This window comes from Sus scrofa, chromosome 13, assembly GCF_000003025.6.
Source record: "Sus scrofa isolate TJ Tabasco breed Duroc chromosome 13, Sscrofa11.1, whole genome shotgun sequence".
In the NCBI taxonomy this organism is placed as follows: domain Eukaryota; kingdom Metazoa; phylum Chordata; class Mammalia; order Artiodactyla; family Suidae; genus Sus; species Sus scrofa.
Genome location: NC_010455.5, coordinates 43,756,117 through 43,783,324, shown reverse-complemented (window position 1 = coordinate 43,783,324; position 27,208 = coordinate 43,756,117). Strand labels below are relative to the sequence as shown.

The 27,208-nt window shown below is 45.9% G+C and overlaps 1 protein-coding gene across 9 annotated transcripts in view; it reads right to left on the bottom strand.

The window, feature by feature from the left end:
- PTPRG (protein tyrosine phosphatase, receptor type G) overlaps window positions 1-27,208 on the bottom strand; it is a 737,058-nt gene that overhangs the window by 86,519 nt on the left and 623,331 nt on the right. For 8 of the 9 annotated variants that reach the window (XM_021070772.1, XM_021070771.1, XM_021070773.1 and 5 more), the window contains 4 exons: window positions 26,960-27,068; window positions 21,533-21,582; window positions 18,507-19,269; window positions 4,742-4,874 (listed from right to left, as the gene is read on the bottom strand). In XM_021070772.1, the coding sequence (XP_020926431.1) occupies window positions 4,742-4,874; window positions 18,507-19,269; window positions 21,533-21,582; window positions 26,960-27,068 (1,055 nt within the window). The remainder of the gene's footprint in view (window positions 1-4,741; window positions 4,875-18,506; window positions 19,270-21,532; window positions 21,583-26,959; window positions 27,069-27,208) is intronic. The other variant, XM_021070768.1, reaches the window with a different exon arrangement.

Sequence of the window (27,208 nt, the reverse complement as noted above, 5' to 3'; positions counted from 1 at the left end):
GGTAACTTTCTTTCTTTCTTTTTTGCTTTTTAGGGCCATACCTGAGGCATATGGAGGTTCTCCGGATAAGGGTCAAATCAGCACCACAGCTGCCGGCCTACACCATAGCTCATGGCAACATTGGATCCCTGACTCACTGAGCGAGGCCAGGGATTGAACTCGTATCCTCATGGATACTAGTTGGATTCATTTCTGCTGCGCCACAGTGGGAACTCCAAAACAGTTAACTTTCAAGCCATGTCTAGGATAAGTACTTTGCACAACTGAAATCACGCCAAGGAATGAATTCTAGAAGGAAACTCCACACGTTATTTTCAAGTAATGATTCAAGCCTTGGACATATGACTAGGGAGTGTGTGTAGTTCTACACTATGATTACATTTCTGGGACAACATTCATTTAGATCTGTAAATCTCATTTTCTTTATTCAAGAACAACAGCTTCGTTTTAGGCACAGCAGGACCCAGAATTAAATTTGTATTTTTCCCTAAAGTCAGAGATCTGATATTTACCACGTACCAGGCACTGAGATGACATTTCCCGGAGCTCAGACCCAATCCTCACGTGAACCCATGGGCACATTTCTTGACTTTATTTTGCAGAGGAGGACGTGGAAGATAGTGGAGGAGTATTATCTAAGACACTCCCTAATGGGTCTTCATAGACATTTTTTTCCTATTCACATCCTCCCAATGAAATTTTAATATCAGTGACAAACTATATCTGTGTATGTACTATATCTATATCTATATATAGATATATATCTGCCCTTGATACACAAAAAAGATTTTTCACCTCCTTCAAACCCATTTTCACCCCTTTGGGGACAATCATACTCCTGTTAGGAATATATGCTCTAAGTTGACATAGATAGTGAGTGACCAATGGGGCTTGGCCCCAAATCCAGGCTGTCTGATTCTGGCCCAGTGTTGCCTCTTTCTTATCTTGCCTTCCTGCAGCTTTAGCCCTTCATGTCTTTCCATCATGCTCAGGCAGTGGCATCTGGGCCTTCAAGGTCTAGGCCCTCCAGTCTTCATGCTTTATTCCAGCAACATTGAACTACAGGTACCTGCTTCTGATAGCCTGAGTTCTCTCCCTCTGGCTTCACTGGCTTTGGGCTATTTGCTTCAAGGCCCAGCTTGGGCACCAGATCCTCCAGAGAGCTTTCCTTGACCAACCCCCACTTCCCAGGCCGACTCCAAGTCCCGCCTACGTGCTGCCATAGCAACCTGAATTTTCTCCTCCCCACACACTCATCATACTCTACTCTATTCATCACCTGTGGGCCCCTAGGGGGGCAGGTAGTGGTGGGGGTGGCGGCAGCCTTTCTGTGAAGGCCTTGAGGGAAGAGACCTCAGCTCTGGATCACCAGGCCCAGCACAGTAGGAGGCATCAACTCTGTAAGCACCACATGAATAGTTCCCACATGGGATCTGAGGCCCATGTAATTGTAAAATAGCTTTATTATTTCTCAAATAGCGAACACCTAGCTGAACCTTCTAAACACCTAAATGCACTCTCCAACTGTTCTGGAGTTGAGATGATATTGAAAGCAGACTCCCTTTTTCCAGGGCATGGCACACACCTGGTGACACTAGAGTCCTATTGAAAACCCAAGGCTGGCCACGCTGAGCTCATACACCTGCCATGTTTATTTTCCACTATTTTCGGGTTTATTCCCCCTGCTATCCATGTTCTAATTCTCAGTGGAAACCCCTCCCCTCCTTAATTCCAACTTCCTAGCTTTCAGAGGGGACACTGCCTGCTTCTGTCTGCCTGGCACCTGCATCCAGTCAGTCATCTCTCTGGGTCTTGATGGTCCTTTGGGAAAACATCTGTTGTCCAGCTTCAACGCACATGGTTTCTGTGGCAATGACCTCATTTATGAGTTCCAGAGTTACATATGAGACCCATGCACAACAAGTCTTCATCCCCTTGGCTGCCAGAGGGCTCTGGGGATGGACAAAAGACCTGAGTCAGTCCTAAGAAATGTCATCTTGGGACTTCACTGGCACTGATGGAGGAGAAAGAGTCCCTTTCCACTGGAATCAGGAGATTCAAGTCCAAAGTCAAATAGGGGCCAGAGGCCACTATGTAAAGATAGCAGAGGGCCTGCCCAAGAGAAAGGGCCATACAGTGAAAGAGAGAGAGAGAGACAGCAGATCCCAGAGACAGAACCACAAAACATGCCAAGCTGTCTTCCTTGTTCCGTCTCCTGAAAGTACTGGGCCTGATGCTCCTGAGCATGCAGCGTCATGACTCTGTTTTTGCTGTGCTTAAGGTGTGGTTGGAACAGGCATGGTTCTGACCAGCAGTGGATGAGAAGAGCACACATTGCTTAGCCCATGGTGGGCATCTTCACAAATGTCAGTTCCCTTTGCCTCCCCTGGTTAAAGCAGGCAGGCGAGTCTGACCACGAGGCCCTGGCGCAACAGGCCCAATAACCCCGACTCCATCTGACTTGGCTGAACATCCATCATGCTCAGCTTTCACAGCACTGGGTACAGCACTGGGTATATATCTCGGTGGTTAAGGAAGCTTATGGGTTCCAGACTGAAGACATCTTGCGCTCAAAACTAGAGTCTCCCACTTATTGCAGGACCCTGGGCAAGTCAATTCCCCAAGCTTGTAGTCCCTTCCTTTACAAACACAGATGGTAACAATCCTCACCATATACACTTGTTTTAAGAATTACATCAAGAGCTCCCTTCATGGCTCAGTAGTTAATGAACCCAACTAGTATCCATGAGGATGTGTATTTGATCCCTGGCCTCGCTCAGTGGGTTAAGGATCCAGCATTGCCGTGAACTATGGTGTAGGTCACAGATGTGGCTTGAATCCTGTGTTACTGTGGCTGTGGCACAGGCCAGCAGCTGAAGCTCCAATTTGACCCCTAGCCTGGGAACCTCCACGTGCCATAAGAGAAGCCCTAAAAAGCAAAAAAAAAAAAAAAAAAAAAGGAATCACGTGAGATGGTACCTGCCAAGGGCTTGGCACAGCAGCTAGTGCCAAAATAGGACCATGTAAACTTTAGCAAACACCAACATCTTACAGCAGGGCACTAGTGGAGAAAAGCTCCAGAAGGTTTTGATCTGCCTCAGCACTCTTCCTCATGTCAAGTCTGTTTGCCCATCATCTATTCTCAAAGAGCCTCAAAAGGCAGGCGAGAAGCACTACTGTTCTAGCTTCAAAACTGCATCTCCAGAGGAAATATATGTCTCTGCTGTGTTACCCATTTCCTACGTGAGCTCCCCAATTCTCCCTTACTTCACATTATTAACTATGAAAAAAATTGGACAGAAAATAGGTCCTTGTCTCCTCTAGGCTGTTCTCATGCTTAGCTAACTCACCCATCCTAATGCTAATGCAACTTTGCTTTGCTTGTTCTATAAGAACTTTCTTCTTCATGCTCACTTTTGTATACTAGTGTTAGGAGTTTGGTAAAAGCTCACAGGCAGAATCTACTAGAAGAAGTTTAAAGCTCCGATTATTTTAAAACAAGCTGTGAATATAAACATATATTATTCATATACATGTACATACATATATATACACACATAATGTATTATATATATATACACATATATATGTATACATATGTGTGTGTGTATATATATACATAGGAGTTCCTGCTGTGGCACAACAAGATCTACAGTGTCTTGGGAGCACTTGGACACAGGTTCAATCCTTAACCTGGTGGGTTAAGGATCTGGCATTGCTGCAGCTGTGGCTTAGTTTGCAACTGTGGCACGGATCTGATCCCTGGCCTGGGAACTCCATATGCTGTGGGGCAGTCAAAATAAATAAAAACCAAAGAAAGAGCAAGGGAGGGATAGAAACATGACACCTGTTCACAACTGATGAAGCTTGTTAGGGGGCAGGAACTTCTTCTCTTAGTCTGAGCAGTGAAGGCAGCCAGGCCAACCCAGTGGGCAGCCTGCCTCACTCAGTTAAACTAAATGAGAGTGTATCACTGAAAAAAAAAAAAAAACACAGACGTTTCAAATAGAAGCTGCAAGCAGGCTTCCCGTGGGAGGCAGTAAGAACCAGTTCAAGGAGGATGATAATATAAATAAGGAGGGCTTTCCATCAGCCATTTTTAGCTCATGTGTATTAAATACCATACAACATGACAAAAACTTTCCTATCACTGAATTTTCAGCAAAAGGCTATGAAAAAAATTTAAGGTCAGGAGGAGCAATTGTGTGGCTATGACAAAGGGGAGCACGGTCTCAGGGAAACGGGAAATGCTATGAAACTGATTAACTCACTGTGCAGGTTTAGTAACTAAAGCTCAAAGTGGAAATGGGGTTTGTGGCCAGCAAATAGCAGGGCTGGGATTTGAACCTGGATCTCCCTGATTCCTAGCCAAAAATCTCTTTGGCATTAAATCCTAGGAGCTCATCTTAAGTGCCTTAATCCCAATAGTGGCTCTACCCCACTGATTTCCTGCAGACTCTCAGGTTGGTGGTACTAGAAACACTCCTGCTACCTAATCTTTCTTCTTTCTTCTTCTTTTTTTTTAATTTAATTTTATTGGTGTATAGTTGATTTGCAATGTTATGTGAGTTTCAGGTGTACAGCTAAGTGAATCAGTCATTACCTTACTTTCTGAATGAAGAGGCCCCACGGGTTTCCCTCCCCTTGGGCCAGCCCTCACCCCCTCCACCGACAAGGGCAGCGTAGTTACAGCAGAATCCAGCCCCCACATCACCCTGTCAGGGCTGCCTGGCTGACTCACCTCCAGTAAACGAGCACAGCAATGAGAAGGATGAGGCACACAAAGGTCAAGGCTGATACCACAATCAGAGGGATGATCCACTCCATCCTCCCTGGAGAGGAGCGGCTCATCATTCCAGAGGTGTTCTTCTCTGCTGCAAAGAGAAACCATGTCAGTTAGCGGATGGAGGTTAGCCGAGAAAAGGAGCCAGGGAGCCAGAGTGTGATGGAGAATTGGGCTGCGGTTTTGGGTGGTTTTTGGAGAACTGGGCTGCCCAAAGATGAGAGGGGTGATCTATGGCCCACACCGTCTCCTCCTGAGTCCCAACGCAAACCGGGCCTTCTCTGTAGGCTGCGCCTTTTAACCACCAGTGGGATGGACTTGCAGACAGAGTTCAAGATGTTTGTAAAAAGAGCTGCACAGGAGACAGACACCCAGCCTCACTCCAAGAAAGTAACTGACCCTGAGCGGCCTTGGGATACACCTAAGAAATGTGCCCAAGTCCCAACGTAGCCCCGAACTTGCCTCTGAAAAGAGGCAGGTGAGCCTCGCAGGTGGGGCAGCAGGGTTTTACTAAGATGACTGGCTGTGACTACAATGGGGATTGTTTTGTTGGCTTAGCGCCCATTACCCCTTCCTCTGGAAACGGCACCCCAATTCTGCTTTGGGAAACCATGCGGTCTCCCTAACAGACAGTCCTGATGGGACAACTGTCCACATCTCATGGCCAAGGGTGAGAGGAGGACACAAGCTAGGGCAATAGTGCTCTCCCCCAGAATCTCAGCCAGCCACTCAATACAACAGCAATCCCATCAGGTGCACCCAGACCCCTCTGTGCGTCGGTTCCCACCCCCCAGGTCACCAGAGATCCTCAAATTTAATTCAAAAGCTTTTTCTCTGATCCCATTTCCTACCTGCCCCCCACCCCACCCTTCTAACAGCTCTAAGATGAGCAGCCATGCCTTGCACAGCTCCCAGCACACGTCAGCCTCTCAACAGGAGCCAGTCTAGGGGTTAAGAGGGGAAGCTTGTGAAATGGTCCAGGATTCTCTCTGGTCAACCAGCGCCTCTTACCCCAGCAGCTCCTTGTTCTGCCTCTCTCAGGCCCCCAGGATCTTCACAAGTTCCCGGCGGCCTCACACCAAAAACTTAGCCTCCTGTGCTGTGGGGCAGACGCCTGGAAATCTCCAGGTGGCCCAGATGAAGGTCAGGTGAAGCGTGGGGCTGGAAGGAGCACAGGTGCACAGAGACAGTCACGAGAGGCAGGGGGCAAGAAAGCAAAGGTTCACTGTGGGGAGGGAGAAGCCCAAGGAAACATCCAAAGGCAGCAGCTGGCTGGCTTGTGCTCAGCAAGGACTCCTCCAGCTCTGCTAAAATGAGGCCAGTGTTCAGCCAGCCCCGAGCGTCCTCCACAGGATGGACTAAATGCAGGGCTAATCAGGCTGGGTTTGCAAGAGAGAGAAGGTGGGCTAAACAGGAAAGAGATAATTGGCCCTGGGAGCAGACTGTTAAAGAGGCAAGGCCTGGGAATGAAGAAGTGGGTTATAGAGCTTTTACCAGGTTTCCTTGAAGGCAGTGCGCCTTGATCACCTCTTTTGTGACATGCACAGGCAGGGCCAGATTTAGGCCCAGCTCACAGGTAAAAAGACAGGGACAGGCAAGTGAGGCACTCTGATAAAAAACCACAGCAGGACAATGGGTGCTTTATAACGTGCCTTCCTAACTGCCAGCCCAGTTCTCAGGATCCCTTGCTCCACAGCTTTCCATCAGGCAGCTATTTTCCAAGCCCTGAGTGAGTGCCAGGCATGGTACTAGCGGATGGGGATACAGCAGCACATCAGACAAGAATAACCCTGTGCCCGCAGGGCAGGAATTTAAATGGGGAGGAGCAGACATGTGAACAAGCAATTGGAATCAAATGAATGTGGCGCCAGGGGAAGCACAAGGGGTTGAGGAGAACAGCTGTTCTCACCCAGGGATTCTGGAGGGGCTTTCTGACCTTAGGGCGGGACCTGAAGCCTGAAGGGGAGTTAGCCAAGGCAAATGCAAGGGCAGGTGGGTTCCCCAGAGAGGGCATCCTCCATCAGAGAGGGTGAGGGTAGAAGAAGGAGGGGGAGAGGGGCTGAGAGGGAGGGTTAGAAGCCACATCAGCAAGGGTTGTAGGCTGAATTAAGGGAACTGGTTTGGGGCCTCAGAACTTGCCACTGCAAGATTGTAAGCTGAGGCAGACAAGCATCAGATGTGCAACCTCTCCCTTGACATAATGCTTTAATCACCAAGCTCTGGTTACGGACCGCTGGGTTAACCAATTGCAAATGAGAATAAGCTTGCCGAGCTCCAGCAGCAGGCAGCCCAGCCAGGTAATTATCTGGCTGGTGGCAGGGAATCTCAAAGCCCAAATGGTCCTGCAAATGGAAAACAGGGCAGGAGGGCTGATGTTACAGGCCAAACGTCCAGTGAACTCGGTGTCCAGCGCAGGAAGCCTTTGCACACCCAACGTCGTCTTTCTTTCCTTGCCTTCTTAGAGAAAAGGATTCCTGCCTGGGCAGGTGTGTGGAGGAGTCAGGATACAAATTCCTACTCATCCTCTATCACTGAAAAGGACCCTTGGCCAAAACTGCCCCTCACCCAAGGCCTCTACACAGTTCCTAGAGATACTGCCTCTGTGGTATTTCTGCGATCCTAGCCAGTAAACAGTGACCACTCCAGAATTTCTAGACCTTATGGGGGACTAGGGAAAGACGGTCGGCTTGTGAGAGTCAGTGGCACATTACATCATCTCTGAAACCCCATGTGTTGGTGATTCTGCCTGTCCCTCCTGTCTCCCTCACAAAGCAAGGGTTAGATTTTCATCTGACTCTCAGCTCCAGGATCCAGAGAAGACTGTGAGCCATCAACACAGCCTCCTCACTGTCAGGGGAGAGAACACAGGCCTGCACAGTGGGGAGGAGGCCTCAGTAGGCTGGCTCCCACCCAGGTTTCATGACTGAGCCATTTCTCTTTCTAAAACCTCATGAGGGAGTTCCTGTCGTGGCGCAGTGGTTAACGAATCCGACTAGGAACCATGAGGTTGCGGGTTCGGTCCCTGCCCTTGCTCAGTGGGTTAACGATCCGGCGTTGCCGTGAGCTGTGGTGTAGGTTGCAGACGCGGCTCGGATCCAGCATTGCTGTGGCTCTGGTGTAGGCCGGTGGCTATAGCTCCGATTGGACCCCTAGCCTGGGAACCTCCATATGCCGAGGGAGTGGCCTAAGAAATAGCAAAAGGCAAACAACAACAACAAAAAAAAAAAACCTCATGACACCTGTGTAGGTTTTTTTTTTTTTCTGAGGGGATGAGGGAGAGAACAATATCCAAAATATCTGTAATCTGAAATACGGCACAAAGGAAACTTTCCACAGAAAAGAAAATCATGGACTTGGAGAACAGACTTGTGGTTGCCAAGGGGGAAAGGGAGGGAGTGGGGTGGATTTGGAGCTTGGGGTTCATAGATGCAAACTACTGCCTTTGGAATGGATTAGCAATGAGATCCTGCTGTGTAGCACTGGGAACTATGTCTAGTCACTTATGATGGAGCATGATAATGTGAGAAAAAAGAATGTGTACATGTATGTGTAACTGGGTCACCTTGCTGTTCAGTAGGAAAAAAAACTGTATTGGGGAAATAACAATTAAAAAAAAAAACCCTCTCAGAACAGCCCCCAAATGGCAGTTTCTATGGAGCAGAATTTAGACCGGCAACAGCCTGCAGTGTGAGACCTAAGGAAATGATTCTGACGGTAGTTTGAGCTTGGCTTTGACCAATGGCAGGCAGCTGGGTTTGCACAGGTCTCCTACATAAAAGTCAGGCAAAACTGTGAGTGCTGCTGGACTTCCATGTGGGGATGATAAAGCTGATTTCGTGTTACAATTCCCAGCCCTGCCTTGTCTTCATGGTACCAGGAGCCAATTTTATCCCTTGGCCGCACAATCACGTGAAATTTGGTCCTGTCACTCTACTGAGGGATTCAGCAGCGCCCTTGGGGACAGCAAGAACCTTCATGAGGGTGCCTGCCCTTCAAGAGTCAGGCAGACCTAACTACAATTTCTAGCTCAGGCCTTTCTAGCTGTGTGACCTTGGGTAAGTGACTGCCTGTCTCTGAGCCTCTGGTTGCTCCTCTCTCAAAGGGAAACAGATGATAATGCACCCTTCTTAGGGGACTTAGAAGGATTAAATGAGATCATCCATGCAAAGCAGATTGTGTCAGATCCAAAATGTTCAAAAATGATTAAAGGGTTTCATGATGGCGAGAGCAGAACACGAAGGCAAGCACAGGGCCTTCTGAGGACAGGCCTGTGTGATTGCATGGGCTGTATCCTTGGAAAGCCAGACCTGAGCAGTCTAGCATTAAGCACCGTGCCTGACACAAAGGAGGTGTCCAGAGGATGTTTATTCTTTTCCTTTCAATGGAACCAAGCAACAGTGCAGACAGTTGGATGCTCCCAACTGTTAGGAGCAGTTCACTTTTGTTCAGAGCTTCACTTATAACTAGCTGCCTCCTGAAAGCTCCAGCAGAGCTTGGCTGCCCAGTTCCTGGAAGATTCTCCTCTCTCTGTAACACCCAAGTCCTGACACCAGGACAAGGGAAGGACCCCTGAGTTGATGCAGCTCCTTCTCGCCTCCATCTCTGATTCGTCAGCCAGTTTGGTTTCCCAGTAGGACAAACCCTTCCACTCCTGCCTGTCATGGGTTGTGTGAACTGGCAGCCCACAGATGTGTCTGGCATGGCATCTCTCCCTTGGGACTTATTAACTAAATTGTGAGTTAGCTGCCAACACTTAATAAGCAATTGAGTTAAAAACAACAACAAAAAATCAAAATCAAAAATCAAAATTAAAAAAATAGAAGCTTCTGGAAATATTCAAGATTGTCAACACAGGCCCACATTCCCACATGTAAAACGTCAGCTGGAACCAAGCAGCATGCTCTCTAAGACAGGATGTGGTTCATTAGTTTGCCACAGTCCTCACTGCTCCCTAATGTCACACACCAGACCTGCTTTCTTCACCCTGACTTCTGCTGCCAGCTCCCTCTAGCCAGTCTAATTTCAGGCTTCAGAATGGTACTTTGACCCACAAGGGACTAGCAGAACAACACATACTTGGGGCTTTTATAAAGGCCTTATGATCAAAAGTAAAAATCATGGTTTAATAAACTCCTGACCAGGATTCTGAAATCACTATCTTGGCTCAAGAGAAGAGACTGTTTCTGTACCAGGCAGCTCTCCCAATGCAATATTTATTTTCAAAGAGATTTTATTTTCCAACCAATTAGAAACGAATCAGACTGCTGCTCCATCTATACAATGTGGGCCACTCCCCTCTGTGAACCTGGACCTTCTTCATACTCTTTCCGGGGCTGCATCTTGCTAATCTGCGTGTAAGAGGATGAAAACGGAAAGGGAATATCAACGTATATCTACCTACCCTTCCATGGTTGTGATGTGAGATGAAGGGCTGCCAGGTCAGACAGAAGAAGGGAGGCCAGAGCTGGGACTTAGCAAATGAGCCTGTTTCAGAAACATTGTCCAAAGGAGACTAAGAGCAAAATGCTATCTAATATCTAATCCTCGCCGAGCATTTGCAGGAGGGAGGTGAGGTTGAATGACCTGTCCATAGCCTGCCCCCCTCCCAGCTTTTATTTAAGCATCCACCAGAAGCTCAGTAAAGTGCCTCCATTCTGCTTTTTAAAAAAAATTAAAAAAAAAGAGAAAAACAGTTTTCAGTGGCATATGTCATCACTGAATTAATGCTGTTTGCCTTTTACTGGCTTGGCTCTCATCCCAGTAGAAGCAAATAAAAACGGAGTACAATGTACTATAAATGCTACAGGCAGTAAGACATCAGATGGACCCATCTAAAGCGCTTCCCACCCCATGGTAAAGGCCCCCTTTCTGCTTCAGGACCAAGAATGTGGTCAAGACTACAATGAACTTGATCCAAGAGGCCACTATCAGGAATTGAGGAGAGCTGGATTCCTTCACTTTTCACGAACGATAAAGAGCAGGACCACCTGCACACTCAGAAATCCAGAGCCTGATTCAGTCATGCAGCTGGGTTGCATTTGTTCTGGTAATGCCACTCCTTAAACACTACCCACAGCTTTGAATTAAGGCACTGCTTGTATTTTTTGGCCGCACCTGCAGCAGTGGAAGTTCCTGGGACAGGGATCAAACATGCGCCACTGCAGTGACAATGCCAGATCCTTAACCTGCTAAGCCACGAGGGAACTCCTAAGGGGCCACTTAAAAAAATGGTGATAAAACACACATGAAAGTTACCAATACTGCCTTAACCATCTCTAAGAGTACAGTTCAGCAGGACTAAGTCCATTACAATGTTCATGCTACTGACTTCCAGAATCTCTTTTTCATCTGCAAAACAGAAACTCTGTACCTATTAAACAATTCCCCATCACCACCACCCCATCCCTTGCAACCAACATCCTACTTTCTGCCTCTATGACCTGGCTACTCTAGATACCTCATATAAGTGGAATCACATATATCTGTGTCTTTTCGTGACTGTCTTACTTCACTAAGCATGATGTCCTCAAGGTTCATCCACACTGTAGCATGCGACAGGACTGCCTTCCTTTTAAAGGCTGAATAATATTCTACTATACGTATATACCCCATTTTGTTTTATCAATGCATCTGTCATTGGGTACTTGGGTTGTTCCCACCCCTTGGCTACTATAAACTATGTTGCTATGAACATGAATGTACAAATATCTCTTTAAGACCCTGCTTTCAATTCTTTTGGGTAAATACCCAGAGTTGGGATTGCTAGATCCTATGGTAGTTCTATTTTTTTAATTTTTTGAGGACTCTCCATACTGGTTCCCAAGTGGCTGCACCATTTTACGTTGCCACCAACAATGTACAAGAGTTCCAATTTCTCCACATCCTCACCAACACTTGTTATTTGTGTGTATGTGTGTGTGTGTATGATAGCTCCTATAACAGGTGTGCAGTAAAAAAAGGAGCTGCTTTTTAACAGGGCCACAAAATTTGTCTTCATTTTTCTGAAGGTCCTGGCATTAGCTAATCCACTGTTGCAGAGACATGACTATGGGTAACAAATGCATATATTCTCCTGCAACCAGACACTGGTTCCATGTGTCCATTACCAAGTCTGAGCAGGATTTAGAACATCATGTGTTTCCATTTATATCACCACCAGGGGTCTCCTGAATAAGCTCTCCTGACAATTTCACACAGAGTTCACTTCCTCAAACAAACAACAATCTGCCTTACGTATTTCAATTAGGGGTTGGAAAATTGAGGGTGTCTGAGAAATCCCAATTTAATTCCAAGTCACATAAATATGGCACGTCCTGACCTACCAAAAATTGCCACCACAGACACGCCATTGCAATACCAGTGGTTCTGCCATCCGTGGGGACTCCTGTCAAACACTCTACCCCCTACAACCTGAATCCTGACTACAGCCTCCCAGCAAACCTCCTTGTTTTCAGGGGGGTCTGGTTTCTTACACTAGGAGATATACAATGTGTCCTAGTTCAAAGATCACTCCGTGGGGGACAGAAACTTCCAAGGACCCAGGCACTTTCTGGAAGGAAAAGAAACTACCTTGGTGCCAAATAACTCCTCCAGGCTGCCCAAAGTTCTTTCCAACACTCCCAGGAAGATCACAGCCAAGAACAAAAAGAATTACATAGGAAATGCATCTCCCCCAAAGGAACCTGACCAAGTAAACTAGCCTGGGCTGAAAACTACTATGGTAGTCCATATAAGAGCCTGTTCTATTTTATACTATTTGGGGGGGGGGGGGGACTCCCTGAGGCATATGGACTTCCTAGGCCAGGAATCCAATCCAAGCTGCAGTGGCTACCTACGCTGCAGCTGTGGCAACGCTGCCTCCTTTAACTCACTGTGCCCAGCCGGGGATTGAAAGTGTGACCTGGTGCTGCAGAGATGCCTCTGGTCCCAGTATGCCACAGCGGGAACTCTGGTTCTAATTTATTTTAAATAAAATATATATTTCCACATACTCCAGGTGAGGTTCACATTCATGACATCTACTCTATCTTCATGAGCCTGTATTGCTACTTTTTTTTTGACCTTAAATTAACCATTTTTTTTTCCCTCAAGTAAACTTCTTTGAAAAGGAAACTTTATGTTAATACTAGGAATCAGAGCTTTTCCACCATGGCACGCTTGACATTTTGAACCAGGTAACTGCTGTGGGGCTGGTCTGTGCCCTGCAAGGTGTTTAGCAGCATCCCTGGTCTCAACCCACGAGATGCCAGGAGCAGCCCTCTCCTCGGTCATAATAACCAAAAAAGTTAAAAACGTTTCCAAATGTTGCCCAATATCCTTGCAGGGGAGGGGCACAAAACCATCTCTGGTTAAGAACCTCTGCCATAAGTGAAAAATGGTATCTTTTAAAAAGTACACAATTACTCATTGAATAACTAATAACTCATCTGAAACCATATTGTGTTGCCCCAAAACCAGGAGGCAAGCAGCACTACAGTGGAGTCAGGTCAGGGCCCATGTCTGACCCCCTTCTTGCCACATCCTGGTTCTGCCCAGGGTTATGTTCCTTAATCTTTAGAGCACATGCCTCTAGGGGGTGCTGCAGGACAAGTGACATCACAGCTTGGCTTTTAGCATAGACAACACCAGCACGGAACATGTGTAATTATTTCTAAAACCAAAGGTTTTCAAGCTGGGTTCCTTGGTGCGTGAAAGTTCCAAAGAGGTACCTCAGGGTTTTCTCAAAGGAGTGGGGTGGTTGGAGTGCAGCACCCTGGACCCTGGCTCAAAGCAGCCTCAGATCTCTGACCAAGTTGGTCCATTCCTAGCTCAAGGGCAGGACAAGAGCTGGCCATGGGCTTTCCTGAGCCATGAACTGGACAACCCCTTCAATACTTGGCTCGGGTGCTGACTCAGAGGAGGTAATCCCCAAGCTTTCAGTGAGTGTTTACATAATGGGATTCTGAGCAAGATTCAGTCTGAAAGAGGAACGTCCCTGACTGAAGCAAATAAAAATGGAAAGCACCAGCATTAAATAATGAGTTTGCAGGAGTTCCCACTGTGGTGCCATGCAGCTGGTGGTGTCTCTGGAGCAGTGGCACACAGGTTCATCCTGGGCCCTGCACATTGGGTTAAGGATCTGGCACTGCCACAGCTGTGGAGTAGGTTGCAACTGTGGCTCAAATCTGATCCCTGGCAGGGTCTCCATATGCTACAGGGCGTCCAAAAAAGGAAAAAAAAAAAAAAAAAAAAAAAAAGAATTAAAAAAAAATGATGAGTTTGCAGACAGTTCCTACCCTGAAATGCTTTTGCTGGGGCCTGCTGTCCTGCATACCACCCCACGAACATTTTATTGCAGCCACTGGCATCTGGGGGTGTCTATACCACATCAAGGCTGTGGCTCTGAGGGAGGGAGCATGGCTCTTACCTGCCTGATTGCTCTCTGAGTTTGCTGCTTCTTCTAAAGAAGGATTCCCCTCTTCTCCTTCCCTGCAAGTTAATACTAAAAGCTACTGCTCACAGAACCTAAAAAGATATTGTCAAGCATCAAGGGAAATTAAACAAGCCTTTTGGAGAGGCTGGTAAAAATGTAACACAGTTTGTAATTGTAAATGTTATGCTTTTTTTCGAAGACTAAATATTGATTGAAATAATTGTTTCAATGCAAAGAAAAAATAAACGTGGAACAGAGTGTACATTCAAAGTCTTTAAAAGAAGTCACCACTAACATTAAAATGATGGTGATTTTGTTTAAAAAAGAAACACCAAGCTGAAAGCAGATGGGGATAAGGACTAGACGGATGGAGGTGAGGTGAGACCTCAGGGGTCGCGGACTGATGCGGTGGGGTTTGTGGGTTTTACCCTCAAGCACCTCACATCTTTTATTAGCCCATGGACACACACACATATTTCTGCTTCAATCAGAGAGAGATGCCTGGTTTCAATAAAACCTACAGCCCTTAAAGCTGAACATGTCTGCTTTCTAGCCGTTTGCAGAAAAAGTTTTTTTATCTCTGGCTTCACCAATCATCACCAGCACTCTCAAACTGGAACTGCCTGAAATTCTAAAGGAAGATCGATTTTTGCTTTGTGAAGAGGTGAGATGAAGGCGGCAAGGGCGATGTTCTGATTTACCAGTGCTGGGGATGGACTGGAGTTCCTGGAGGTGTTTTTTTTTTTTTTTTTAACTTGGTCACATCTAGGGTATATGGAAGTTCCTGGACCAAGGATCAAATCTGACCTATACCAAAGCTGTGGCAATGCCAGATCCTTAATCCACTGCACTACAGCAGGAACTTCCTGAAGGTAATTTTTTTTTTTTTTCTTTTTTGTCTTTTTGCTATTTCTTGGGCCACTTCCGAGGCATATGGAGATTCCCAGGCTAGGGGTCCAATCGGAGCTGTAGCCACCGGCCTACACCAGAGCCACAGCAACGCGGGATCCGAGCCGCGTCTGCAACCTACACCACAGCTCACGGCAACGCCAGATCGTTAACCCACTGAGCAAGGGCAGGGACCGAACCCGCCACCTCATGGTTCCTAGTCGGATTTGTTAACCACTGCGCCACGACAGGAACTCCTGAAGGTAATTTCTAATGCCAGCTCACTGAAGATCACAGTCTCCACAGGCACATTTATGTCCAGGGACGACTGCAGAAGAATGACCTACAAGGGGCCTCCTCCTAGTCGCCACTGCCATGGTGTGGCTCTCAGGGGGTAGAAAGCTCCTCCTTCCTTGTCACTGACCAAAACGGGGACTCCATTTATCTATACCTCCTTCGGCATTAAGGGCTTTAGTCATCCCTTTTTTATAGGCAAGGCTGCTGAGCAAAGATTGGCTTGAGGACCCTGCATGATTAAGGGGCAGAGTCTACTGGGAAGATGTGACGATGCTGGCAAGGCTGAAGCCCATACATGGAGGTGGCAACCCCCAAGGTTTACACCATGCTTTTCATCTCCCCTTTCCTTGGAAGCTGGAACTGGACTCCAAGTGCAATGTCTCATGTCCATTCACCTGGACCAGGCGCTGGGCCCCCATTCTCACCAGTCCCTAGCTGTCAACACTCCAACCCAAGCTCTTAGCAGCCATACTTTCCAGGAATGTGGACAAAAAAAAATGTTTAAGAGAACCAGGCTTAGAAGGCTACTCTGCTACAGCCCCTAATGCAGAGGCAGAGCCACTCAACCAGGTCTACCACCTGTTTTTGGAGAAACCACACTGGTCCAAGCCACCATTGCCATCACGTCCTAACTTGATTTCCTGTATTTATTCTTGCCTCCCCAAATGTCCACAGAGAGGCCTAAAAGATCTTCTGAAAAAGTTCATCAAATGCATAATTCTCCTGGTGAAATCCCTCAATTGTTTTCCATATCAGTTAGAATCAAATCCTCAGCCAAGCTGAGTCCCATCCTGATCTGAGCTCTGCCCATCTTCAAACTCATGCTGTATCCCTCACCACTGTGGTCCAGACACCCTGGCCTTCTGATGGCTCCTTGACTGATCCAAACTAGACCTGTTGCTTCTATAGCCTAGAACGTTCCTCCACAGATCACAGCATAACTAGCTCTTACTCATTGCTGGGTCTCCACTCAAATGCCATTCCTTGACCACTTAATGCTATACTGTCCCTGACTCCAGCACTTGCCATTATGAATTTGTTCACTGCAATATTCTCAAGCTTCCCCCATTAGAACAGGAAAAGAGAGAGCAGACACCTGGTTTGATCTACGGTCTATTCCCAATGCCTAGTCCAGTGCCTGCCACACAGTGGGTACCCCATAAATATTTCTCTAATATCTTCAAATGCAAGAAATCCAACTATTTCGTAGCAATTCCTGGAGGGACCATCACTGCTCATGAAGGAATAGCTTCAAACAGCTTCACAAATAGATATTTCTTTCACTCAATTCAGAGGCTACTCTGCACCTTTCCCTAAAACTAGGACAAACTGAGCAACGCCCAGAGGAAACCCACACTTCAAAAAATGAGTCCATACCAGCTTTAGGGAAGAACGTAATTCAAAACATGAAAATTTATTCTAAGTTGTATCTTAACATACGAGGTCTCAGCTTTAGATGAATTTTAATGTTTACAAGTGCAAAAGCAAATAAATATTTACCAGTTGCTTTTTTTTTGCACTCTTATAACTCCACAACAGCTTAGATGCAAAAAAAATTGTTGCTAAACATCTTGTAGTCTGGCAAAAGAAAGAATTTCTTATTAAGAAAACCCCTCACAACAATAACAACCGCTCAGGCTCAGGGCTCCCTTGCAGAAACTATCGGGATGTTCATTAAGATTGGAGCGTATGACAGAGCCACACACTTGTCACCGCTCAGGGTGATGGGGATCACACACCTTCCCAGGGGTGGCCAGACCAGCCGTGCCCTGGTCTCAGCATCTACAAAGTGGATAATTCACAGAGCAAATGGGGCTCTGAGATCGAGAGCCCTGTTTCTTGGGCCAGGATCATGGGGTAACCACGCTGGAGCCTCTCACCTTTTTAGTTTTAATGTAAACCTCACTTCCCCACAGTGGCCTTAACTTAGCTACCTCCCCTCGCCCTGATTATTTTCTTTGACAGCACCCCATTTATTTCCGCTCTCATTTTCATTTCGCAATCTCCTAGTTAGTTTTCTGGCTTGCCGGTGAACCTGCTTGCTTGCTTTCTAACATGCCTGCTTCCTCACTTTGCCATGTGTGCGAGGGCCAGCTGCCTTCAATGCGGTCTTCTCCTAATTTACACTCTTGAGCTCCAAGAGGCAGGGACAGGTGCTCACCTGGGTTAGCACCCAGCCCAGGGCTGGGCACCAAATAGGCAATCCATAAATACAGGTGTTAAAGAAGTGAATAAGGAATGCAAGCTTAATGAATCCACTTTTTCAGATATATGCCTTTATATTTTTATTTCTATTTTTTAAATTTTTATTATTATTGTTATTTTGCTTTTCAGGGCCAAACCATGGCATATGGAAGTTCCCAGCCTAGGGGTTGAATTGTAGCTGCAGCTGCCAGCCTATACCACAGCCACAGCAACGCAGGATCCAACAAGCTGTGTCTGTGACCTACACCACAGTTCACAGCAAAACCGGATCCTTAACCCACTGAGCAAGGCCAGGGATGAAACCAGCATCCTCATGGATACTAGTTGGGTTCATAACCCACTGATCCACAATGGGAACTCCTCAATGCCTTTTTTTTTTTGTCTTTTTGTCTTTTTAGGGCCACACCCATGGTGGCATATGGAGGTTCCCAGGCTAGGGGTCTAATTGGAGCTGTTGCTGCCGGCCTACGCCAGAGCCACAGCAACACCAGATCCAAGCCGCGTCTTCGACCTCCACCATAGCTCATGGCAATGCCGGATCCTTAACCCACTGATTGAGGCCAGGGATTGAACCCATAACCTCATGGTTCCTAGTTGGATTCGTTTCCACTGCTCCACTATGGGAACTCCCCTCAATGCCTTTTTAATTCATTTACTTCATTGCGTGATTGACGTGTTTAGAGTTATTCTGAGGCAAACAAATAATATGAAGGCAAGACTTATTCCAGCAAGGATAAGAGAGTAGGTTATTCTTAAAAGAATAAGCATAAAATAGAGACATATTTTTATTCCAGGGACGCACAATTCCAGGAATATTAAGCACTTTCTGGATCTTCTTCCCCTACCAGCAAATATTTTCTACAGGGTGAGGCTGTTGGCGGCAGTGTAGAGCCCTCAGTGAGTGAGCAGCAGGTCACTTACCTGGATTAACAGTGATAAACTTGCTATCCTCCGAAAATCGGTCCCCTCGGTACACAGGCTTCTTAGACGGCGTGATTGGCTTCTTGGGATCACTCTTTTCTTCATGCTCCTCTGTGACTGTGGGGGGCACTTGGGTGGAGGTGACCGGGCGGGGGTCCTGGGCCTCCTCGGGCCGGGCGGTGGGGGAGGCAGCGTGGTCCCGCTGGCGCCCAGCTATAGTCTGATGCCCACCCTCCTGGGCTGCGGTACCGGGAGCCGAGGGCGCAGGGGTGGGCTCGGTGGGGTTGCGTGCGCGGGCGGCGTGGGTCACCCCACTCCTCTCCTTCTTCTCGGAGTCCTTCTCGCCCTCCTCCTCATGCTCCCGCTCGCCGTCCTCACTCTCACTTTTCTCATCCTTCTCCCCCTCTTCAGCACCCTCGCTGTCCTTGGTTGGCGCCGCATCGCCATCGGGGCTCGGAGCAGCCAGGGCTTCGGTCGTAGCCAGGACGGGCCGGACGGCCTGTTTGCTGGCCGAGGCGGCTGTGGGCAGCCGCGTGGGCCACACGGTGCTGGGGAAGGAGGAGATGCCGCCACCACTGAAGCCCAGGCCGGCGAGGAGCGTGCTGGTGACCACGGAGGCCACGGTTGCCTGGCTGCCGCTGGATGACGGGCCCATCCCAGTTGCCATGGAAACAAATGAGAAGGGGATGCCAGAGGATGTCCAGGTAGAAGACCCCGAGCTGATGGGGGCCATGTCGGCTGAAGAGGCAGGAGATGCTGTGGGCTTAAAAGGGTCAAGAGAGAGGTTGGGGGAAGGCACAGGGGAAGAGAAAGCAGAGTATCAGCCACTGGAATTGAGAATGAGGCCTGTATGACCCCCAGGGGTCTTAGTAGTCTTTTTTATTTTACTCATGGGATTTTCCAAAGCAGGGTGCCAAAGCTGACATTAGGTGATCCCTGGCTGACCATCTCTCCTCTAAATGGCTTTACAATTACTCAACTATCTTAACCAGCACATGAAACACAACTTATCTCTGATGCTACTCAGAAGGAGACTGAGTGCAAGAAAGTAAGCAGCATTCACGTTGTTTGAAAGACAAACATCAAATAAGCAATAATTTGGTACTATCAGATGGTCACCTGTTTGCTGGGTGACAGTGGAAGAGGCAGAAGCCTTTGTTTTTTTATATACCCCTAGCAATTGTGGAGAATACAGAGCCCTTAGGGCTAGAAAAGCACCCCCCCCCAACTCCCACCGCCACCGGATCTGGTTCGGCATCTTAAAGTGAGGAAGTAGGAAGTGCAGTGGCCCGCCCACGCCTTCAGTGGCAGGGTCAGAAGCAGGGGCCATGCTCTATCCTGCAAGCTTTGAGAGCTGGTTTACAGCTGGCATCACCATGTTGGGTCCTGAACATCTGCCGTACCTTTAAGAGTCTCTGGATTTATCCATGGCATAATCTATGCTTGTTACATAGGTAAGAGTAAGACTTCCATTTAGCAAGCACCAGCAAGGTGCAAGGGTTTTCCACACTACCTTGGGGACACACATAATCATCACCTCATTTTACAGGTGAGGAAAATGAGGTGCAGAGAATTTAAGAGGCAGAGATAAGGCTGCCTCTGTCCAAACTTCAGCTCATGATTCCCACCATACTAATTGGGGCTCAGTGGTGAGATTTTATCTGCACGTGGTATCTGAGGAAAATAAAAAGTGTTGCTCTGAGTTATTAGTTTAATTTTGGTTCTTATAACCTAGTGTGTAGTATCCATAATTCTATCCCATCCTTTATACAGTTCAAAACAGTACATACAGCCAGAACAACTTAGATTTCATCACTTTATCCACAAGTTTTAATTTGAAGACTTAGTTTAAGGATGATCAAGCTGGAAAATGTTGAGTTCTACAGTTGGCTAATGAAATGGCAGATATAAGATAAGGCATTGAAGGGAGTTGCCATCATCGCTCAGTGGAAAAGAATATGACTAGCATCCATGATGATGCGGGTTTGATCCCTGATCTCGATCAGTGGGTTAAGGATCTGGTGTTGTCGTGAGCTGTGGTGTAGGTCACAGATGCGGCTCTGATCTGGTGGTATTGTGGCATAGGCCAGCAGTTATAGATCTGATTTGACCCCTAGCCTGGGAACTTCCATATGCTGTAAGTGTGGCCCTAAAAAAAACAAAGATAAAATTAAAAAATAAGGCACTGGAGACAGAGCAGTCCAACAGGCTTGAGTCCACGATCCCACACTTGTTCTCTGGGAAATGCTGGGCACATTACTATAACTCTGCCTGGATATTGGGCTCTATTATTCTTGGGTTTATACATCTTTTCTCTAAGAAGAAAGACAAAATCCATTCTAGGTACCTAGGTATCAACTAAGAAAAAAAGCACAGAGTTTTTGGAATTCTTGAGCAAGCCTCTTGTCCCAGGGCTCCCAGTTCAGGCCATGTCCCCTCCCTGCTCTATAAACTCTCCCTTCTCCACCTCTAAGCCTTGGTTTCCTCATGTGTAAAATGGGAGCAACAGTAACACCAATCTTGTGAGATGCTGTGAAGAGTAAATAGAATAATAATCTATGCCTGAAACATAGGAAAAGCTTATTAAGTTCTAGACTTTTATTGTTATCGCCAACATTGTAATTAATACTAGAATTATTAGTTGCACTAGAAAGGGGTAAACTTAGTGAGGCTCCAGAAATGTGCAAATCCATGTAACTTTGGGCAAATGACAATCTTTCAATTTTAAACATCTCTACTCCTTCGCAGTCTTACATCCTATGATCTCACAAATAAATAATTAAAAGTATGGCGAATTTTTATCTTGACAAAATTATACAGTATAACACTATTGGTTTAACTCTATTGCACAGCTTATTTTTATAATGCATTGAATTACAAAGAGTGAATAATGCAAGTTTTTCTGTATTTTAATGATTCACATAGAGCAGTTTTGACAACACCATGCTGCCACCTAGTGTTGACAGTTTTAACTGCATGCAAATTACCAACCAGCCAGTGACAAAGTGATTACATTCTCTACTTACCACTCCTGTTTTGACAATTCTGGTCCCTTGGAATATTCGAGTCGTATTAGCTGAGAAACAAAGAAATTATACTGTAAACAATATAGGTTTGTTGTTGTTCCAACAAAACTGTACTTACCTATACAAATCTGAAATACATGACTTTCCATGTAATAAAATAAATATTCCTCTTAGATTTTTTTCCAACTACTTAAAAACATAAAATCCTTCTTAGCTTGTAAGTCATTAAGCAATATGCAGAGAGTCAAATTTGGCCTGGAGGCCATAGTTCGCTGACTCTTGTCTTAAGCTATTAGTTTAAAACTTAAAAAAAAAGTAATCATTTTCTGTTTTATTGAAGTAAAACATATGGTAAAATGCACAAATCTTAAGTGCAGAGTCCAATTAATATTTGCCTTTGTAAACACCAGTGTAAATACCGCCCCCCAATATTAAGACACAGGCATTCTCCAGCACCCCAGCAGGACTGCATGTCTCTCATATCCACCCAGTGTATCCTCCAGACCTTTCCCTAAGGTAACAACAGCCCTGACCCCGTCAGCATTTTATCTATTTTTGAACTGCATCTAAATGAATCATGGTATTCCATTGTTCTTCTCTGCTGTCTTTTTGGTTATAATTTCTTATATTATCCTTTCAGTGATTATAAGATGCATGCTAAACTTACTACAGTTTACCTGAAATTAGTACTTTTACTTCTCCTTACTCACCTTTTGTGTATGGTCTTATACTTTATTTCTACTTAAGTTTTGAAACCCTATATAACCTGTTGCCATTGTTGCTATAAAATGGTCAAATTCTTTCATGTGAACTACAGATTACTCTTTCTGATGCTTCTTCCTTCTTGCAGTTCTGTTCACCCATGTGTTATTATTAAACAAAATGTTGAATTGTGGTAAAATACACATAAGACAAATCTTAAACACTTAAAGTGTACAGCTCAGTAGTGTTGTGTATTCAAATCATTGTGCCTCAGATCTCCAGAACTTTTCCATTCAGAAAACTGCAACTCTGTACCCTTTGAACAGTTTCCCCCTCCCACCAGCTCCTGGCTACCATCTCTCTGCTTTCTGTAAGTTTCACCACTCCAGAGAGCGCATATAAATGGAATCATATATATTTATTTGTCTTTTTTATACCTGGCTTATTTCACTTAACATAATGTCTTCAAAGTTCATCTGTGAATTTCCTTCCCTTTTTTAGATTGAATAACATTCTTCTATATGTACATACTGTGTTTTATTTACCCCTTCATTATGGATGGACATCTGGATTTCTTCCACCTTTTCTCTATTGTGAATACTGCTAAACTGCATAACTTAAAAAATATTTCCAAGTCCCTCTTTGAGCTTACCTCAAACAAAACAAAACAAAACAAAACAAAAACAACAACAAAACACAAAAAAACAGTGCCATATAAACTAAAAGTGTGCTTCCTACATGTACCTGGCACTGAAAAATTAGCAAAAAAAAGAAAAAAAGAAAAAAGAAAAAAACCCCTGCTAAGTCCCCAAATAAGTAACATTTGTACCTGCTGGAGTTTTTTTCTCTAAACCAGAAGTGGGGCAAGTACTCAACATATTTTGTTTTGTTTTGCTTTCCCTGGAAGCTTTTTTAAACAATGAATTTGCTGCAAACATCATAAATAGCTTTCACCTAAAAATCCCAATTTCCTGCTTATCCTGAAAAACCACAATATTTAGCAAAACTGAGCTCACCTTCCCTGAGGGCAACATCTGGCCAGGGCTAAGTGTCTGTCACCCCCTTTGGATGGGCACACATCTCAGATTTCCTGCTGATGGCCCTCCCCTCATTTGTCCATGTTTCCTGCTGGCTGGGGACACCTGCATTTGCAACCCCCAACTTAACAATATATTCATTTGGCTCAGTTGGAAAGTGAAATGTGTGAAGACACAAATGTGGAGAACAGACCGATCTAGATGTCAATACAACCAGGTCAAATAAGGCAGCCTAGGAGGCAAACAGCTCTTGCCTGGCACTAAATATAACCTGCTACCATCAGTGAGTTGCTTCAGGATCAATACTGCACCGCCTTAGACAGGTATACACACTTTCCTTTGTTAAGACAGAAAAAAAGACTTCCTAAGAGACCTGCTTTCCCTGCACTTTACAAAGGGCTTAATTTAAGGCCAACAAACTCAGCAGCCACTCCACCAACAGACCTGCTTTTTATTGATCTTGAACAGTTTCCATCAGGGTCAGTTCTAGCCGTGGTGACTAGGAAGTTTCTATAGGACCTTTCAGATCAGGAGTCCACCAGCCTGGTGGGATTCAGGGACAGGGTAAAAAAATGACACCAGAATCCCACGAAGCCGTCACGGAGACGCATCCTTTCTTTTTACGAGGGATGCAGGCCTCAGATTTCACCTGTGTTATCAGGACCATCCTGTGACTGTGTCTCTGATTGAAATGCTCTATTTTCCTCCTGCCTTAGAGCTGATGTAGCTATTTCAGAATATCATTTACGTTCATCACCACTCAGAAATCACAGTCGCTTACAGACCTGCCCCTTGTCATTTAATACTTTGAATAAAAGAAGCACATAGATGACTACGTTCCAAATTTGTTTGTTTAAAATGTTGCGACAGCTGTATTTGAATGTAATTGGTTTCCCTTCCGATGTATTTTACTTGTTTATTTTCAGCCACTCCGAGAGGGGATCCATTGGCTTGGCCAAGCTGCCGAATGGGTCTCAAAGGAAAAGCTGAAGAGACCTTATTTCCCATGACCGTTGAGAATTGCAAAAAAAGGCTTTTGAACACTTAGTAATCAATCTCTTTAGCTGTTCGTTAAAGATGGGGGATACAGGGTAACATTTATGCTTTATGGGTGCTCTGCTGCTGTGTATAAAGGACTGGGCTTTTGGAATAAGAAATCAGACTACGCTTTGTAGCCGAGTGATTATTATTATTACTATTTTTTTTGTAAGTTACTCAACTGTCCCAAGCATCATTTCTCCCTCCGTAAAGTAACACCTGCATCACAAACTGCCATGAGGTCAGATGAAATAACTTACAGGCAAGCACTCTATAACTGGGGGCTACTCTACAGCTACTGCTTACCATTATTATTATCATTTTTACCACCGTCAGGTAAGTATGACATATGTGTTACCTTTTGTAGAACATAATTGCTTTACATATTATAATAATGTAAGTATCCCATGTGGCTTCCTCATGCTTGCAAACTAGATGTCAACTTTATCCCTGGGAAATCTAATTATTTTCAACAAGATGTCCCTGAAACTCCCTAAGCTTTTGTTCTTTCTCTTTTAAAAGTTAGGTCCTAATAGCTGATCAGTTTTATACACTGGCCTCTGCTGCTCATAAACTCCTAGCTGATTCATCAGAAAAAATGTGCTAGCTGACCTAAGAATTCATTTCTACCCTGCCCACTGGATGTGGCAGGGAAGATGCTAAAGCCACTGTGGGGAGGTGTAAAGGACCCGCGTGTCCATGTCATCATGCAGGGACAAAGGCCAGCACAGAAAAGGAGTAAATGCATGGCCACCTCTGGGCAAAGAAAGTCTGTAGACCAAGGAGACACTGGCCCTCTTCAAGTCGGTGTGATTGGATGTTTTAAGTATTCCGTGCTTGGAATTTATCGCTGACGAGGCTTTTTTGGAATTGCATTACGTTACAAACATTTAATTTTTCAAAGTCTGTGCAGAAGCCAGCGAGCTCAGGGGTCTATTAATCAGGAAAGGCAGTTCTGCAAATCCCAGGCTCCTGGTTGGAGCACATGGGAGGTCTAATCATGATTTATGGGCCCAAAGTTCGGGGCTCCGGCCTCGGCAAGCTTCCACCCTGGCTTCCCATGCTTCCCCCTGCCTCGCCCCCACCCTGGGCTGGCATAGACCTGGCCTCGGCTCTCAGACCCTCCTCAACACAGCACACGGGCCAATACATTCAGGGCACAGGTGGACAAGTGAGTGTGACTTATTTGTGAAAAAAATACAGCCATGATCATTTCAATTAGTTTAAATGGAAGGATGAGCTAATGAGAACATTAGCAAAGAATATTTCAATACTCGATGCAAAATTGTAAAGCTGGAAAGGACCTACGGAGGGAATCTCAGCCGAAGGGCTGCTCACCCTGGTTTCATCACTTACTATTTTTTTATATTAAGCCTACTAATAAGGGGATATTTATAGTTGGTACCAGCCACTGTGCTAAAGACATAACATGCATCATCCCCTGTCAGCTACAAGGACCCTGTGAGGTCGCTACTCTCACGAGGACCACTTTTGGACTGAAACTGCAGCTTAGAGAAGTTAATAAACATTCTCAGAGTCACAGAAACACTAAGTGGCAGCCAGGAGACTCAAACTTGGGGCTCTCATTCCAGGGCCCAGGCTCTAAACCAGCACTTCTCAATCTAGAATGGGCACATCTGGTGAAAAATCAGATTCCTGGCTCCCATTCTCTGAGTCTCTGAGGCAACTGGTCTAGGAGGGACCTGTGAATGTGCATTTCTCACAGGCTTCTGGAAAACACAGCTGGTCCACGGCCTACAGGCTTTACGGGACTCCTGAAGCTCTAATATGCACAATTCTGGCATTTTCTAGAGAAGCTGCCAAAGCCTTCATCAGAGACATGACTCACAAAAGTTAAGTACCCCTGGCCTGGTGTGTAGGTTTCTCTGACACTGAGGATCGAGGAAGTGTAGAACCTTATCAGGGAGACGGCAGACTGGCAGAGCAAAGCTCAACTCCCTGGTCCCTCCCTCCATGCTGGTCCTAGTGGGCCTCACGAAATCAGGTCCCCAAACTAGAGCCCACAGGCTGGCTGCCAATTTTTGCCAATAAAGTTCTATTGGAACCAGGACTGGGATCTGGTGGGGGCCATAAGACAGAGTAAATCCTGTCTTTTTGTTATTTTTGTTATTTTGCTCTTGGATATTTTGCACTGATTTTGCTTTTAACAAATATACCGCTGATATAGAACAGATCCTGATGATGAAGTTTTGAAGAGCTCCTTGCAACTCTGCACCAGAGTGAACGCTCCTCTTGCCCACCCTAGGGCTGGTCTGGACCTTTCCACCAGACCCTAAATCAGCTAGCTGAGTCATGCTAGACACCCAAAGACAATACTCCTCCACACGACTAGGAGGTGATTCTGTGATCTGACGCTGTTAGACAAATACCCGGCTCCCCGAGGTTGGAAAATAAGAATTTAAAAAACCATCAACGTTGTGCTCTTCTTGCCCTCTTCCAGCCTGGGAAGGCCCCAACCTAAAAGGTGGGCCTAAATTCCTGAGACTTTTCAGGTGCAATTACAAACCCCACACTGATTCTTAGGCCAGGCTCGTGTTCTTGTGTCCAAGCACCTGAATGGGAAAGAAGACAAAGCACAGAGGGGACAGGCTCCGGGATGCAGGGCAGACAACAAGGGCAGCCTCCTCACCTTGGAAGAGCATGGTCTGGCTGAAGTCACTCCTCATGTCATTCCGACACACGGCCTGGACACGGAACAGGTAGAGACTGTCGGGTGAGACGTGGCTAATGGTGGCTTTCTGCAGGGGAGGAAAAATCAGGCAGTGAGCTGGCTTTGGAAGCCAGTGCACACTTGACATCCTAAAGCCAAACCTCAAATGATGTAGGTTTCTGGGTACCAAAGCAAAGTCTGACAGACACAATGCTTCCTCAGGATGTT